Source organism: Coffea arabica, chromosome 3e (genome assembly GCF_036785885.1).
Source record: "Coffea arabica cultivar ET-39 chromosome 3e, Coffea Arabica ET-39 HiFi, whole genome shotgun sequence".
Classification (NCBI taxonomy): domain Eukaryota; kingdom Viridiplantae; phylum Streptophyta; class Magnoliopsida; order Gentianales; family Rubiaceae; genus Coffea; species Coffea arabica.
Genome location: NC_092315.1, coordinates 232,393 through 245,000, shown reverse-complemented (window position 1 = coordinate 245,000; position 12,608 = coordinate 232,393). Strand labels below are relative to the sequence as shown.

General features: G+C 39.5%; 3 protein-coding genes and 1 non-coding gene across 8 annotated transcripts in view; 2 read left to right on the top strand and 2 right to left on the bottom strand.

Annotated features, from left to right (window-relative positions):
* Positions 1-3,312, bottom strand: part of LOC113737862 (uncharacterized) — a 5,139-nt gene extending 1,827 nt beyond the window's left edge. For all 4 annotated transcript variants that reach the window (XM_072084108.1, XM_072084109.1, XM_072084110.1 and 1 more), the window contains exons 1-7: positions 2,391-3,312; positions 2,092-2,267; positions 1,780-1,950; positions 1,047-1,157; positions 859-945; positions 198-394; positions 65-121 (exon numbers count right to left, since the gene is read on the bottom strand). In XM_072084108.1, coding sequence (XP_071940209.1) covers positions 925-945; positions 1,047-1,157; positions 1,780-1,950; positions 2,092-2,267; positions 2,391-2,550 — 639 coding nt within the window. In that variant the 5' untranslated portion in view covers positions 2,551-3,312 and the 3' untranslated portion in view covers positions 65-121; positions 198-394; positions 859-924. The remainder of the gene's footprint in view (positions 1-64; positions 122-197; positions 395-858; positions 946-1,046; positions 1,158-1,779; positions 1,951-2,091; positions 2,268-2,390) is intronic.
* Positions 2,708-2,780, bottom strand: TRNAA-UGC (transfer RNA alanine (anticodon UGC)). Its single transcript has one exon. It is a non-coding gene; the product is annotated as a tRNA-Ala (tRNA).
* Positions 3,313-3,390: 78 nt separating the features above from the next.
* LOC113736288 (1-Cys peroxiredoxin A) lies at positions 3,391-5,189 on the top strand. Of its 2 annotated transcripts, none has more exons than XM_027263181.2 (4): positions 3,391-3,712; positions 4,077-4,225; positions 4,429-4,575; positions 4,759-5,189. In XM_027263181.2, the coding sequence occupies exons 1-4, from the start codon at positions 3,595-3,597 to the stop codon at positions 5,002-5,004; spliced, it is 660 nt and encodes a 219-aa protein (XP_027118982.1). In that variant the 5' UTR covers positions 3,391-3,594; the 3' UTR covers positions 5,005-5,189. The 2 variants fall into 2 exon arrangements, with proteins under 2 accessions (XP_027118982.1, XP_027118983.1); XM_027263182.2 differs by having other exon boundaries at positions 3,449-3,712; positions 4,441-4,575.
* Positions 5,190-10,598: 5,409 nt separating this feature from the next.
* Positions 10,599-12,224, top strand: LOC113737218 (uncharacterized). The gene is made up of 2 exons (XM_027264479.2): positions 10,599-11,471; positions 11,962-12,224. Exons 1-2 carry the CDS (start codon positions 10,670-10,672, stop codon positions 12,102-12,104), a joined length of 945 nt encoding a protein of 314 aa, XP_027120280.1. The 5' UTR covers positions 10,599-10,669; the 3' UTR covers positions 12,105-12,224.
* Positions 12,225-12,608: the final 384 nt, after the last annotated feature.

Below are 12,608 nucleotides of genomic sequence, written 5' to 3'. Positions count from 1 at the left end.
TCCATACTTTTCTACTTCAAATTTTTAACTTTACAATAGTATCAAATAAGAGCTTGGCACTCACACTAATAACAGCACCATGCTTGACTATTTTTAGGACTGAATGATATCTGGAATCAGTCTGCAAGTGCAAAAGACAAATGAAGAGGCAATGTTTTCTTGTATTTATCAAAATGAACTAATTCTTGTTTCATTACTTGTCGGAGAACTTCCGATGTCGAGTGACCAATACACAGAAGATGATCAAACTTCTCTTCACTGTCTTTAGCCTTAAAAAGTGCCTGTCCATGCAGCTTTGTCCAACATCAAAGCTCAAACAATTGAGAATGGCAAGTAGGTCCGTACAAAGAAAAGGAATTGCAGAAGCCAAAGCAGAAGGCAAATGTGATCTGACCTACAAGACGTTTAATGCAATAATCAGTTTGAACCACAGTGCTGATGGAAGTGAAAAAGAAAAATGCATGTATATACTGTTTAGACCTCTTTTAAAAGATAATATTGAAAAAAACAACGGAATGATTGGCTACAAACCAGGTATGCTGGACCTAGAAAGGAACAGACATGAGCAAGCAGATCATTGATGTGCTCTAATCATTATAATACAAATTAATTCACCATAAGTGTCTCCAAAATGGGGTTTGGTTTTTATAATGTTTCAAGAGTACGCATAATAATTTGGATTACACAACCAACCAACTCAAAAGCAACATAGAACTGTAATGCATACACCCGAAAGTGTTTCAACTAAAAATTTTGTTTTAAACTCGTAGTCACTGCAAAATAAATGGACTTATAGAACTGTAATGCATACACCAGAAAGTGTTTCAATTAGAAATTTTGTTTTAAACCCGTACTCACTGCAAAATGAATGGACTTGGTTACAATGAGAAGAATCTTCTCGGACTCTAGATCCCATGTTGCTTGTTAAGTTAATACGTTGGTTTCCTGCAAGGTTTTCGACACCATCATCAGTAAACTTGAACAAAAATACTGCCAGAGATTCATTTAACTGTGAAAGCAGAGGAGGAACAAGAAGTAAATCCGACCTTTTCAACCAGTTGATGAAATAGAGCCAGTAAAGGTACCAGAATCTCCTGAGCAATTAGTTCTAACTGTGGTGGAACTGGTTCCTTTGGAAGTTTTGGATTGAGAAAGTACTGAAAAGTTAAAATTTAAAAAAAAGGAGGATAAAAGAAGTCATGAAACGTTATCAAAATAAAAGCATCCCAACATTTTGGAGTACGATATCTCAAAAACATACAATTCAAAGATCATATATTGTTTTCTCGAGTCCATGATTAAGAATGCTTGGCTAAATATATCCAAATGGTGATCACTACCCACATTTTTAGGTTTGATTATGTATAAAGACGGGCCACAACATAAGCAGCGGTTAATTTGAGAGCTTAATAGCCTCACAAACTCACAAAAGTTGCCTAATTAATAACACTGGGAGCCTTTTCAGTTATAGTTGAGAATTTGAACTGCTAGGAGGTAAAAGTGTTGGTTGTAAGATAATTGCTGAGTTGCCTCCCCATCTGTCAAAGAGAAATAGGTGAAGAGACAAAATGCAATGCAGATAGGGAAAAGTATGAAAGGTGAACTGTGCTTCCATGCAAATAGCCTGTGAATGTGCTGGAAATCAGAACTAGAACCCTCACTACCCTGGTCATAATTTGACGAGTACTGGTGAGAACTTTGATAAATAGTTTTACATCATAGTATGAAATTCAGGTAAATCGAGAAAAAAGAAATGGTGGCTATGAATTAATTGAGTACCTGGAACGGTCTAATGATTGAATGGAAAACAGTGAGCGCATTAACAGTCTTCCACTGGGAACCCGCATTTCTGGTAACCAAATCACTGTCCTGTATTACTTCTCGCAGCTCAGGGACAAGTTGAGGCCAGGAATCATTCTTGACAAACTCAACAGCAACAATGGGTCGAAACTGGGGAAGAAAAAGGATAAAAAAAATAAAGTAAAAGGGTATACGACAAAACAGCAAATTTAGAATTGGATGACCAGGGAGAAAGGCAAACACGAAAAATACTACCAGTATCACTAGCTAGGAATATTCTTGGGAACATACTGCTTGGATCAAGAGCTTGAGAACCGGCGGCTCTGCTTGAAGCAGAGCACGCATGAGGGCATCTTTGAATTCTGTACTAGCTGTTGAGTTTGGAGAATGATTGGTGTCGCAATTTCGTTGGACGAAGTTCTTGAGATAAGTAGCTGCAGCTAACTTTAGACCTTGGTTTTCGCCTCCTGGAAGTCACCATAAATACCTGTAACTCCTACTACAGGTATACAGTAATCACAAATAGTACTGGGCACGTAAAAGTAGCGTGGAAGAGTGCAGTGTTGAAATGCTTGAAGAAACTGCTATACCGGTGGCGGTTGTGGTGGTGGTGTTGATGGAGACTAGGCAGAAGGGGAAGTCGGGAAGAGAAGTGGAGAGGGCATCCAGAGCGTCAGTGGCAGCATGGACGGTGCTGGCGTCCTGACCGAGTGTCTGATGGAGGAGCTGAGCGATTTGATGAGTTTCCATGGCGGCGGAGTTGCGGCAGCTGAAGCCTAAGCTGGAAATGGATATTGGCAAATGGGGCTTTGGCGGAGAGGTGCTGCGCGGGAAAGCCGTTAGACTTGCAAACGTTGGATAGCTAGTTTTCTAGTGCCGGTAAACAGCAAAAACGAAAGAAAGGTACTGGAGATGCGGGGGATCGAACCCCGTGCCTCTCGCATGCAAAGCGAGCGCTTTACCATTTGAGCTACATCCCCACTCATGGTGTTTTTTTGGTCCAACAATTGGTGAATTGACAGATAACATGTGCCAACCCAAGTATTCTTGAGAATCACAACATTTCCCAAAAGTGAAAAAGGGTTGATTTGAGAGTAAAGCAAATGTGGATTTTGGCACTCAAAAAGGTTGTTTTAAGGCAGGTTGTCATACACGTTAATGCGCCTAGTGGCTGTGCCACATGGATACTAGCATCTTATTAACTTTAAATTTGTTTCCCAACTTTTGTGTCATTGGTGTATTCAAAACGCGGTGCTGAGACTAAGAGCGCAAAACTTTACTTCAAAAAAAGAAAAAGACAAGAAAAGATCAAGAGATTAGACTGAAAAACTTCTTCCTCCTCTTAGTCTGTACTAGTAATTTCTTAGCATTCGTTTCTTCAAACTAGCTAACTCCATTTTATTTCTTTTTTTTTTTTTTTTTGGGGATTTTCCCAAATACAAACGAACATCATCATCAATTCAATTTCATCATAATGATGACAGCCAAAGGCGACAGATGTCAGTTGCATCACACGTGGAGGCAACAGAATCCATCCACAGGGCGCTTTTTTATAGCAATTTGGCATGCATGCAAAGTCACGACCGCCGCCGACGTCTCCCTCTCCGCGTCATGCAACCCCCTCCTCCTCCTCCCAAGCCATTTAGTTTCCATTCCTTCATCGATCGGTACTCATGTTTCCCTGAAGCATTCATTCTAGACCCAACTTTGTAGGCCAGATTTGCAGCTTTTATCTCTTTGGCTGATACGTGCTTCGGTTCAGTGCGTCTGGAATTTAATTACTACTGCTTAAAAATGCCAGGGCTCACCATTGGAGACGCCATCCCCAACCTTGAAGTTGAAACCACCCACGGAAGGATCAAACTCCACGACTACGTTGATGATTCCTATACCATTATTTTCTCTCACCCGGGTACGAACGTAATCACCACCTTATTCTTCATTAATTAGCATGCATGCATGATGGAATATACTATTTAATTTCTTCCACACATATAACAATCATGCGCTAATTTTTATCAAGTTTATATAGCTAGTGACGAGGGTACCACCAAAAGATTTAAGTCTTGATGAGAGTAGGAGGCAAGGGCGTCTAACCACTTAATTGTGGTTTTTTCTGATAGAAAAATCTCTTCGGCTTTCTCTCTCCTTAAACTAAATTAGATTAGAATAGATTATATAAATATTATCATTGCGACAAAAAATATATATATATATAGCTAGCGTTCATCATGCATATACGTTCTGTGTGTGTAAATGAAATGTTCTTTATGCAGCTGATTTCACGCCGGTGTGCACCACTGAACTTGGTATGATGGCTGTGTATGCTGACAAGTTTGAGAAGATGGGAGTGAAGCTTTTGGGTCTGTCTGGCGATGATGTCCAGTCCCACCAGGAATGGGTCAAGGACATTGAAGCCTATAACGTACGTAGCAACCTATCTTGATTTAATTCTTCTCGTTCATAATACAAAAATTATAAAATCACCCCTCCCGGCCTGCCCATTCTAGCTAGCCGTTGTGGAGTAGAGTATCTACTTTACTTACTAGCGCCTTACCTGCTATTGTGGAGTATCTACTTTTGTAGTTTACACTACTATACTATACACAATGTGCTTAATTTGCTCAGAATGGTCACAAGGTCACATATCCTATTGTTGCTGATCCGAACAAGGAGATCATCAAGCAACTCAACATGGTCGACCCTGATGAGAAAGACTCGTCCGGCTACCACCTCCCATCCCGTGCTCTGCATATTGTAGGCCCTGACAAGAAGGTACGTGCGTACACAAGTCATATATAGTATCTTAATTGTTAAAGCAACTAGCCAGTGAGCTGTAATTGATTCTTATATGTATATGCATTGTATATGTATATGTAAGGTCTCAACTCTGGAAATAAACATATAGCACGTACTAATATTGCCCGCTGGCGGTTTTATGCATATCATCATGTGTAGATTAAGTTGAGCTTTCTGTACCCGGCAAGCACTGGGCGTAACATGGACGAAGTGGTGAGGGTGTTGGAGTCCTTGCGCAAGGCATCCGCGCACAAGATTGCAACTCCTGCTAATTGGAAACCGGGAGATCCTGTGGCCATCTGCCCCAGCGTGTCCGATGATGAAGCTAAGCAAATGTTTCCGCAGGGATACCAGACTGCTGATCTTCCATCCAACAAGGGCTACCTGCGATTCACCGATGTGTAACCGGACGGACCATCCATCCATGCATATTATATGGTTGTTCCTCCTATTACTATAGTATTATTTAACTTGTCCGGTACTAGGAGGTTTTACCAAAAAACAAAAAAAGTGTTGTATCTATTCGTCTGCTGAATTACTACTGCTATTCTATCTTTTATCATATATAAGTGCTAGCTGCTTTAGAACTATTGATTAATTTTATGTTCCGATTCCCGATTTGATTTGCCTCCTTCCTAATTCAAATTAAAGTGGGCGACGGGCACACACTCTCTCGAGTTTGTAATCAAGGCGGCCGCGTTGATATATAGTAATCAACCATCTTTTTTACTACTGTGTCGTCTACCGTTTCTGCGAGCTGCGGGTACTTAACCTCTTTTTACTTCCTTCGGACCGCTTCTTTTACAATGATGTTTCCGTGTTCAAAGCCGTCATAATAATAAATCGACCAGTGCTTAATGAATATTTTGTCTTTTCAAAAAGAGAAAAGAGACCTGAGACAGAGGGGAGAGGAGAGGGTTCCTGATTTATGAGCCAATTGTACGATTATGCACCCAGCATTTTCTGATGGTTTGTTGAATCGGTATTAGAAATCGGAACCAAAATTCTAACTACAAGTTCAGCTTCAATCGGAATCAGATTAGAACTGGTTACCATAACAAGGAAATCATACTTAATTAAGAAAAAAAAAAATGAAATGTGAATGCGGGCCTTCTTTTTAATACATATATATATATGCACCCCTAGCTGTTGATCCACATTATTCAATTCCTCCAAGATTATGCACCCCAGCATTTTCAGTATATATAGATATATATAGTAAAAAACATTTGTTGGTGGCTGGACAATGCTCATAATGTTCAAGACCCATTAAGGTTTGTGACGACCCCACCTCCCCCTAAGGCGTACCAAAGGGTTCGGCGGACCGCCTGCCCAGCTCTCGCCAGGACTCACTCACTATCTCAATCGAGTCATGTACACACATCCATAAATCATAAATAACATTCACAATTCAAGCTTATAATTTACATTGATAGAAATCGAGGTACAAAGTCTCAATACACCAAACTAGTTCAAAACGTATACAATCCAAGTACAACATGTTCCATTCGAGGAATAGCGCGAGTACAAGACCAAAAGTCAAAAGTCAAAACAAAAGGTTACGCTAGTCTTTTACAAGTCTCATGCGTCACTCGTACCCCCTGTAAGGAAAACAAATAGCGTGGTATGAGCTAAAAGCCCAGTGAGGTTCCAAATAGCAAATTGACCATTATTTATAAGTACAAGTTTTCGATATAGCAAAGTAACGAGCATGAAGAGTTCATAAAAGTGAGAAATCTCAAAATGAGCGAGTGTAAAAGTTTTCAGAAGACACTATAATCCAATAAACAATAATCATTCCAAAGCATAAGGATACGGATGGCTCTCAGGAGCAAACTTCCATTCATCATCAGGAGCTTCATCACATAGTAGTTGACACTCCGTCAACTTTCAAGTAAAGGAACCAATCCAGTAGAACACCACTTACACTACTCTTCGTCCACCATTCACACCCCCTACTGGGCCCAAAATCCTCAATAAACACGGGTGGTAATACTCGAGTATACCGTTTAGTCGAGGAGATATCACTCCACTCGACAAAGCAAGAGACCCAGGGCTCGTTACCCAATCGACCAAGCCCCTGCCGGCCCGACTAGAGTAACTCGCCACAGGGTGTCTGGAATTCCAGGAAGTGCGCGCATCATAACAAGTATGTCAAGTCAATTGCAACAATAAACAAGTGTATATAATGTAAGGGCAAGTGCGATAAAGTACACTCTTGCCCTAACAATTCACGCATGTGACATGTAATCATATTGGCACGTATCAAGTACAAGTATCAAGTTCAATTCAGTATTTGAAAGCACTCACCAAAAGATATAGTGGTTTTACTGGTCACTTTCAGGTTATACTCCGAGTTCGGAGTCCAAATCTGCGATAAAACTCAATTTGAGAACTTTGAAACATGACTAGAGTTCGAAACTTAGACGTTTCGTTCAATAAGAATCAAGAAATTGAAATTCATTCGGACAGTAGTCATGAAACACTTGCTCGCTTTTTAAACGATAAAGCTTTGTAACATTTATACTTAAAATTGTCATGTGAGTCGAGAGTACAAGGAAAACGTACTTCGAGCAATCATTATTTCATTTCCCAAGGGTACAAGTGTAGTCAAGTCCTAACGTTTAACACTCAAGAAACATAATAGCCAAAGTCCTCGCTAGTTCAAGTGTTAAGTACTTAACCTTCACCCAAGTCGAAAATATAGCATTCTAGCCCTCGAGTAAAAATTCGGGCAGCATGCCCTTTGTGTTTACCTAATTTTCCAGCCATTTAGGCTTCATTGTTTTTCTCAAACACAACCCAACATCATACATATCAGCAATTTATGTCAAGAGCCGTTCCATAGGCTCACAATATCATAATAACAAGAATTACAATGATAACAAATGCATAAATTCAACTTAGCACAAGACAGATTTGACGTACGAATGCGGAAATAACTTATTCGAGGCTACGCTTATCGAATTAAGACGCAACCTATGCCGTTTCGAAGCTAAGACTTAGGGCTACAATGTTCATGAAGGTCACTTAATCCAGTTTCTAATGTAACTTGGTCAAATTCTCGAATTACTAAACCAGAAACCAATTCGTCGGCTGATTAAACGCAGAACACTGTAATGGACATAACTCAGTGTACACAAGTCCGAATCAGGTTTTCTTAGAGGCATTTTAAAGCTACTTCAGAACACTACAACTTTCATGTTTTGGCCCAGAGCTAAATCAGAATGGATCCTGGTCAAAAATTGTGATAAACTGGACTGAACTGAAGAAACGGACTGCTGGGAAATACTTAGAACAGTAAGGGTATTTTGGACTTTTCACGTCCTACGTTGCTCTGATTGAGCTGAAATTTTGTAGGCACCTATAAAATGCCATTCTCTACAACTTTTATTCTTTGAGCTAAGGCCAAATCAGCCTCTAACATACAGATACAAATTCGGACAGAATGTTGAGCAAATTTTCCAGATTTTGGAATTTTGAGTTTCTAGTGCAACTTTCCTTAATTTCTTGGTCTAATCACTACCATAACACCTTATAAAACCTCAATTGCAACATATAAGCATCATACAATAATTTGGGCAGAATTTCCACAAGCCCTAGTTCATCAAATAAATTGGGAAAAACTACTAAAACATGATAATCATCCATAATCTCACCACAAGATCAAGTTGCCAAGCTTAATTGAACAAAATTGAAAGCAAAACTTGGAGAGATAAGCTCTCTTACCTTGACTAGAGGTTACTACAAGTAGCCCAAGCTTCCTTCTTCCAAAAACTTACCACAAATCACCACCTAGTCACTCAAGAACAAGTTTAATCGGTTTACTTTGTTTATTTTCTCACTAAGTTGTTGGATTTGAAGATGAAATGAAGAAATTTCTCTCTTGTTCTTCCCCTCTCTCTCTCTCGGCTCCTTGGCAGAAATATGAAGAGAAATGGAGCTTAGTTGCCTTATAATAAAGCAAGAGGATTAGGACTAATGGTGTCCACAAATTGGGCAAACACTTGGACTAATCTTGGCCACAAAATTTTTCTCTTTCTTCCCTTGCCTTTGAGCCACAATTTTCGGTCAACCTTGCTGTAATTTAAGAAGATATTATGTACAAAAGTCAACAAACTTGTTGGATAAGAAAAATGGTGGTCAAGTGGTGCGTTCAATCGGTAATGCGCGGGACCCGCCGGTTCGCGCTGTTTTTCTTAAAAACTCACGTACTAGTATTTTTACTTCCCATTCACTAACCTTATATCATTGCTACTAGCCACATATTATTTCTCACTTAAAAGTCACTTTTAATCCCCAAAATTAATCCTTACTCTGTACCGAAAATTCATTCGGCGAAAATCGCGAAAACCCTAATTTTGCTCCAAACTTGAAACCGAAGCGTAAAACTCTACTTTCTAGATCTATTTACTCTTAGTGTGAAATATTTGGGTAGTGGCCTTTGATAAATACTAATTTTCAAATAAAAGGGTATTTTTGAGGAAAAATACGAGGAATTTGCGAGTCCTCACAAGGTTGACATCCCAAACTACTGTTCAAGTTTGAATCGGAATCAGGTTAAAATCGATCTGACATTTGAATTGGATTCGGATTAGAACCTTCTTTTTTTTTGTTAGCAACGATACATTTGTATAACCTATTCTGTCCTAATCTAGGGGGAGAGAGGGAGCCTAAAAAGGCTGTGGTAGGGGGCTAGTGGGTATACAGACCCAACTAGACCAAGGGAGTGCTCTGACACAACCTTTAGATTTTTTTCGCTGCAAGTGAGGTTTGAGCCATTGGCCTAGTGGTTCGGATTAGAACCAGTCTGACGGTTTGTTGAATCCGATGTTAGAAATCGCAACCATAATCGTGACTACAAGTTTAGGTTCAATCAGAATTGGATTAGAACCGGTCGAACGATTTGTTAAATCAAATATTAGAAATCGAAACCATAATTGTGACTACAAGTTCAAGTCCAAATTCACCAAAAATTTGAACTAAAACGGAACCATAGGTTTACGATCCGTTCAAACCATAACATTTGCCATTTAAACCTATTTGGTCAATTTAAAGTTTAATATCTAGTATCAGCAGTTCCAATCTTAATCCAACAATTCATTATCCCATTACATTAGTAAGTTTATGCCCCGCGACTAATCTAAATTCAATATCAATCTTACCCAATCAACAAAGAGATATTTTTTTCACGAATTCCGCATCATTTTCTTTTTCCTTTCACATGATAATACAATAAAAATCTTTTGTTATTTTTTCATTCATTGTCATGCTTTTTTAGAATCAATTTTATAACAATAAGCTCTTAAAACATAATTAAAAGAATCGGAATTGTAATCAAAGAAATCGGAATCATAATCAGAATCGAAAATTCAAAAAACCGTAACCATAACCAACCCTGTAAGAGTCATTTTAGGTTTCATTTTTTAAAAAAAAAAAAAGTCAGAATCGAAAATTTTGGAACCGTGATCATGTCTACCGTCGTCTAATAAGGCCTTAAACAACGGTAGCCCACATCCTGACCTATCCTTTGTTACCATAACAGGGAAATCATACATGACTAAGGAAAAAAAAAACTGAAATGTGAATGCGGGCCTTGTTTTTAAATTGCGTTTGGATTGTTTTTCAACTTGTGGACCACCCGGGGAGCCTATATTTCCCCTGTATACCAGTCAAAAAGAAGCACCAGCATGATGGAGAAAGTTGCGGGGTGCTGTCGATCATCACTATCCTAAAATTTACTTTTGCTTAATTAGAAACAGTCCGTAGTAGCAGTAGCAACAAAGCCATCAATTCCCCCGTTAGTGTATAACTCTGGGCTGGGGGGGTTGGGAGAGTGCTTTATCAGGGAGGATCAGCAATCTCCTAAAAAGCAGCTGACCTTTTGGGGCCAGGCCAGCCGAGCAAATATTGCAGTGCAGTAGAAAAAGTGTTTCGAGTGTTGACTTAGCTGCTGTTTTCACTTTTCAGTTTTCCCATCCCATTATCCAACTATCTAGCTAGCAGCTACCAAAAGAAAAGAAAAGCTTGAAGAAGGAAGCTAATTAACTAACATCAACGCCACCAAACAATGCATATTAGGAGATTATCCCACTTCCACCAGCGCATCCACCTCCACGTACTGAATATGTTTATTCTACTAGCAGCGGCGGTGGTTGTAGAGCGAGCCGCTGGTACCTGCCGTAATTACTGCAACAGCATCCCTATAAACTACCCATTCGGCATTGACGACGGATGCGGCTCCCCCGAGTTTCGTCACATGTTAAACTGCTCCTCCACGGACTTGTTCTTCGCCACCCCATCCGGGAACTACAAGGTCCAGTCCATCGACTACGACAAGAAGAACCTGGTCATCTTCGATCCGGCCATGTCCACTTGCTCCATTCTCCAACCTCACCACGACTTCGTCCTGTCGGACATTCAATCGGCCCTCATCCCCCCCTCGTCCGACACCGTCTTCGTTCTCATGAACTGCTCCATAGACTCCCCAGTCCTCAACCACTACAAGTCTCTGTGCTTCAACTTCGCCGGCCATACCTGCGACGAACTTTACGGGGCCTGTACTTCCTTCAAGCTCTTTCATCTCTTGTCCAACAGTACTCCGCCGCCGTGCTGCTTCACCGGCTACGGCACCGTCAAGTTCATGAGCATGAACATACTGGACTGCACGCATTACACCAGCGTCTATAACACGGATAACCTGAAGGGCGTTGGGCCGTTGGACTGGCTGTATGGGATCAAGTTGTCTTATGGGGTCCCGGATACCGGTTGCGAACGGTGTACCAAATCCGGCGGGACCTGCGGCTTCGATGTGGAGACTCAAGCGCTGCTCTGCATTTGCTCTGCTGCTGTCAATGCTACCAGAGAATGTGGTACTAGTACATTTTATTTTTATTTCATTTATTGGTTACATTAGTAGTGCTAAACTAATTATCTCTTTCTCTATTTTCGCGTTTCTGGTTAATTTCAAAGAGGAAAAAAAAAATTCGTATTTTGTACTTGTAGTTTGGCATATTTTAAAATCTAAGAATTTTTTTTTTTTTCAATTAAGTGTCCCAAAAAAAACCACTCTTTACTTAAGTGCGCACTTATTTACGGACCGTAGATTACTAGATATTAGTAAAATTAAATTTCGGGCCTGTGTGTTTAAGTACTATGACACTATAACTTGAAAGAATAAATAAAATATAGAACGCCAAAAGTGTTTTAAACAATAATCAGGAGCAATACATGTGTTTATGCTGTAATTTGCGTGTTTTGATGACTAATGATCAGTTGATACGAATTGTGCTAATTGATCTTGTTTTCGTCTCTCCTTTTTTTTATTTTTATTTTTTGCAAAAAAATAATAATAATAATCAGGAGCTGGAAGTGTTTCATCGAGTGCAGGACAAAAACCGTGGCAGACGACATCCTCCTTCTTATTAACCTGTATACTAGACTACTCTGTCTCTGTGTTTGGTTACAGCAGGCAGTCGTTTGTAACACAATTTCAAAGAGATTAATGTTTTTGTTCTTTTTTTTTTTTTTTTGGTGGCGGCTAATGAATCGGAGTTTGGTTATCTCGTGAGATGGGAAAAATCACCAAAAGGAGTATGCCCGCTCTTCTGTGCTTTGATTTTGAATTTCGTGGATTACTACCGTCACTTTGCTCGTATGCGTATATTTGGTAGCGCTGAAGCTTTACAAGATTTATTTAGCTCATCAATGCTTTGAAGTTCCAAGTGTTCATTTTATTTAGTGTGAAAACTGAGAGGCTAAGGAAACGAGAAATGCAATGGGTTTGCATTTGAATATTGGCTGTATTAGTAAATGCCTAAAAATAACCCGGTTAAAATTCCTTTTCTCGGTATGATGATGATTCTAAGGCTAAGAGTTTGTTTGGATTGCTATTTTCTATAGTTTTCGTCAAAAAAATGTACTGTAACGATTTGATATATATGAGATAAAAAGATGATTGAAAAATATGTTCATGAAAAATATAAACTTTTTTTGGAGGAAAATAGCTT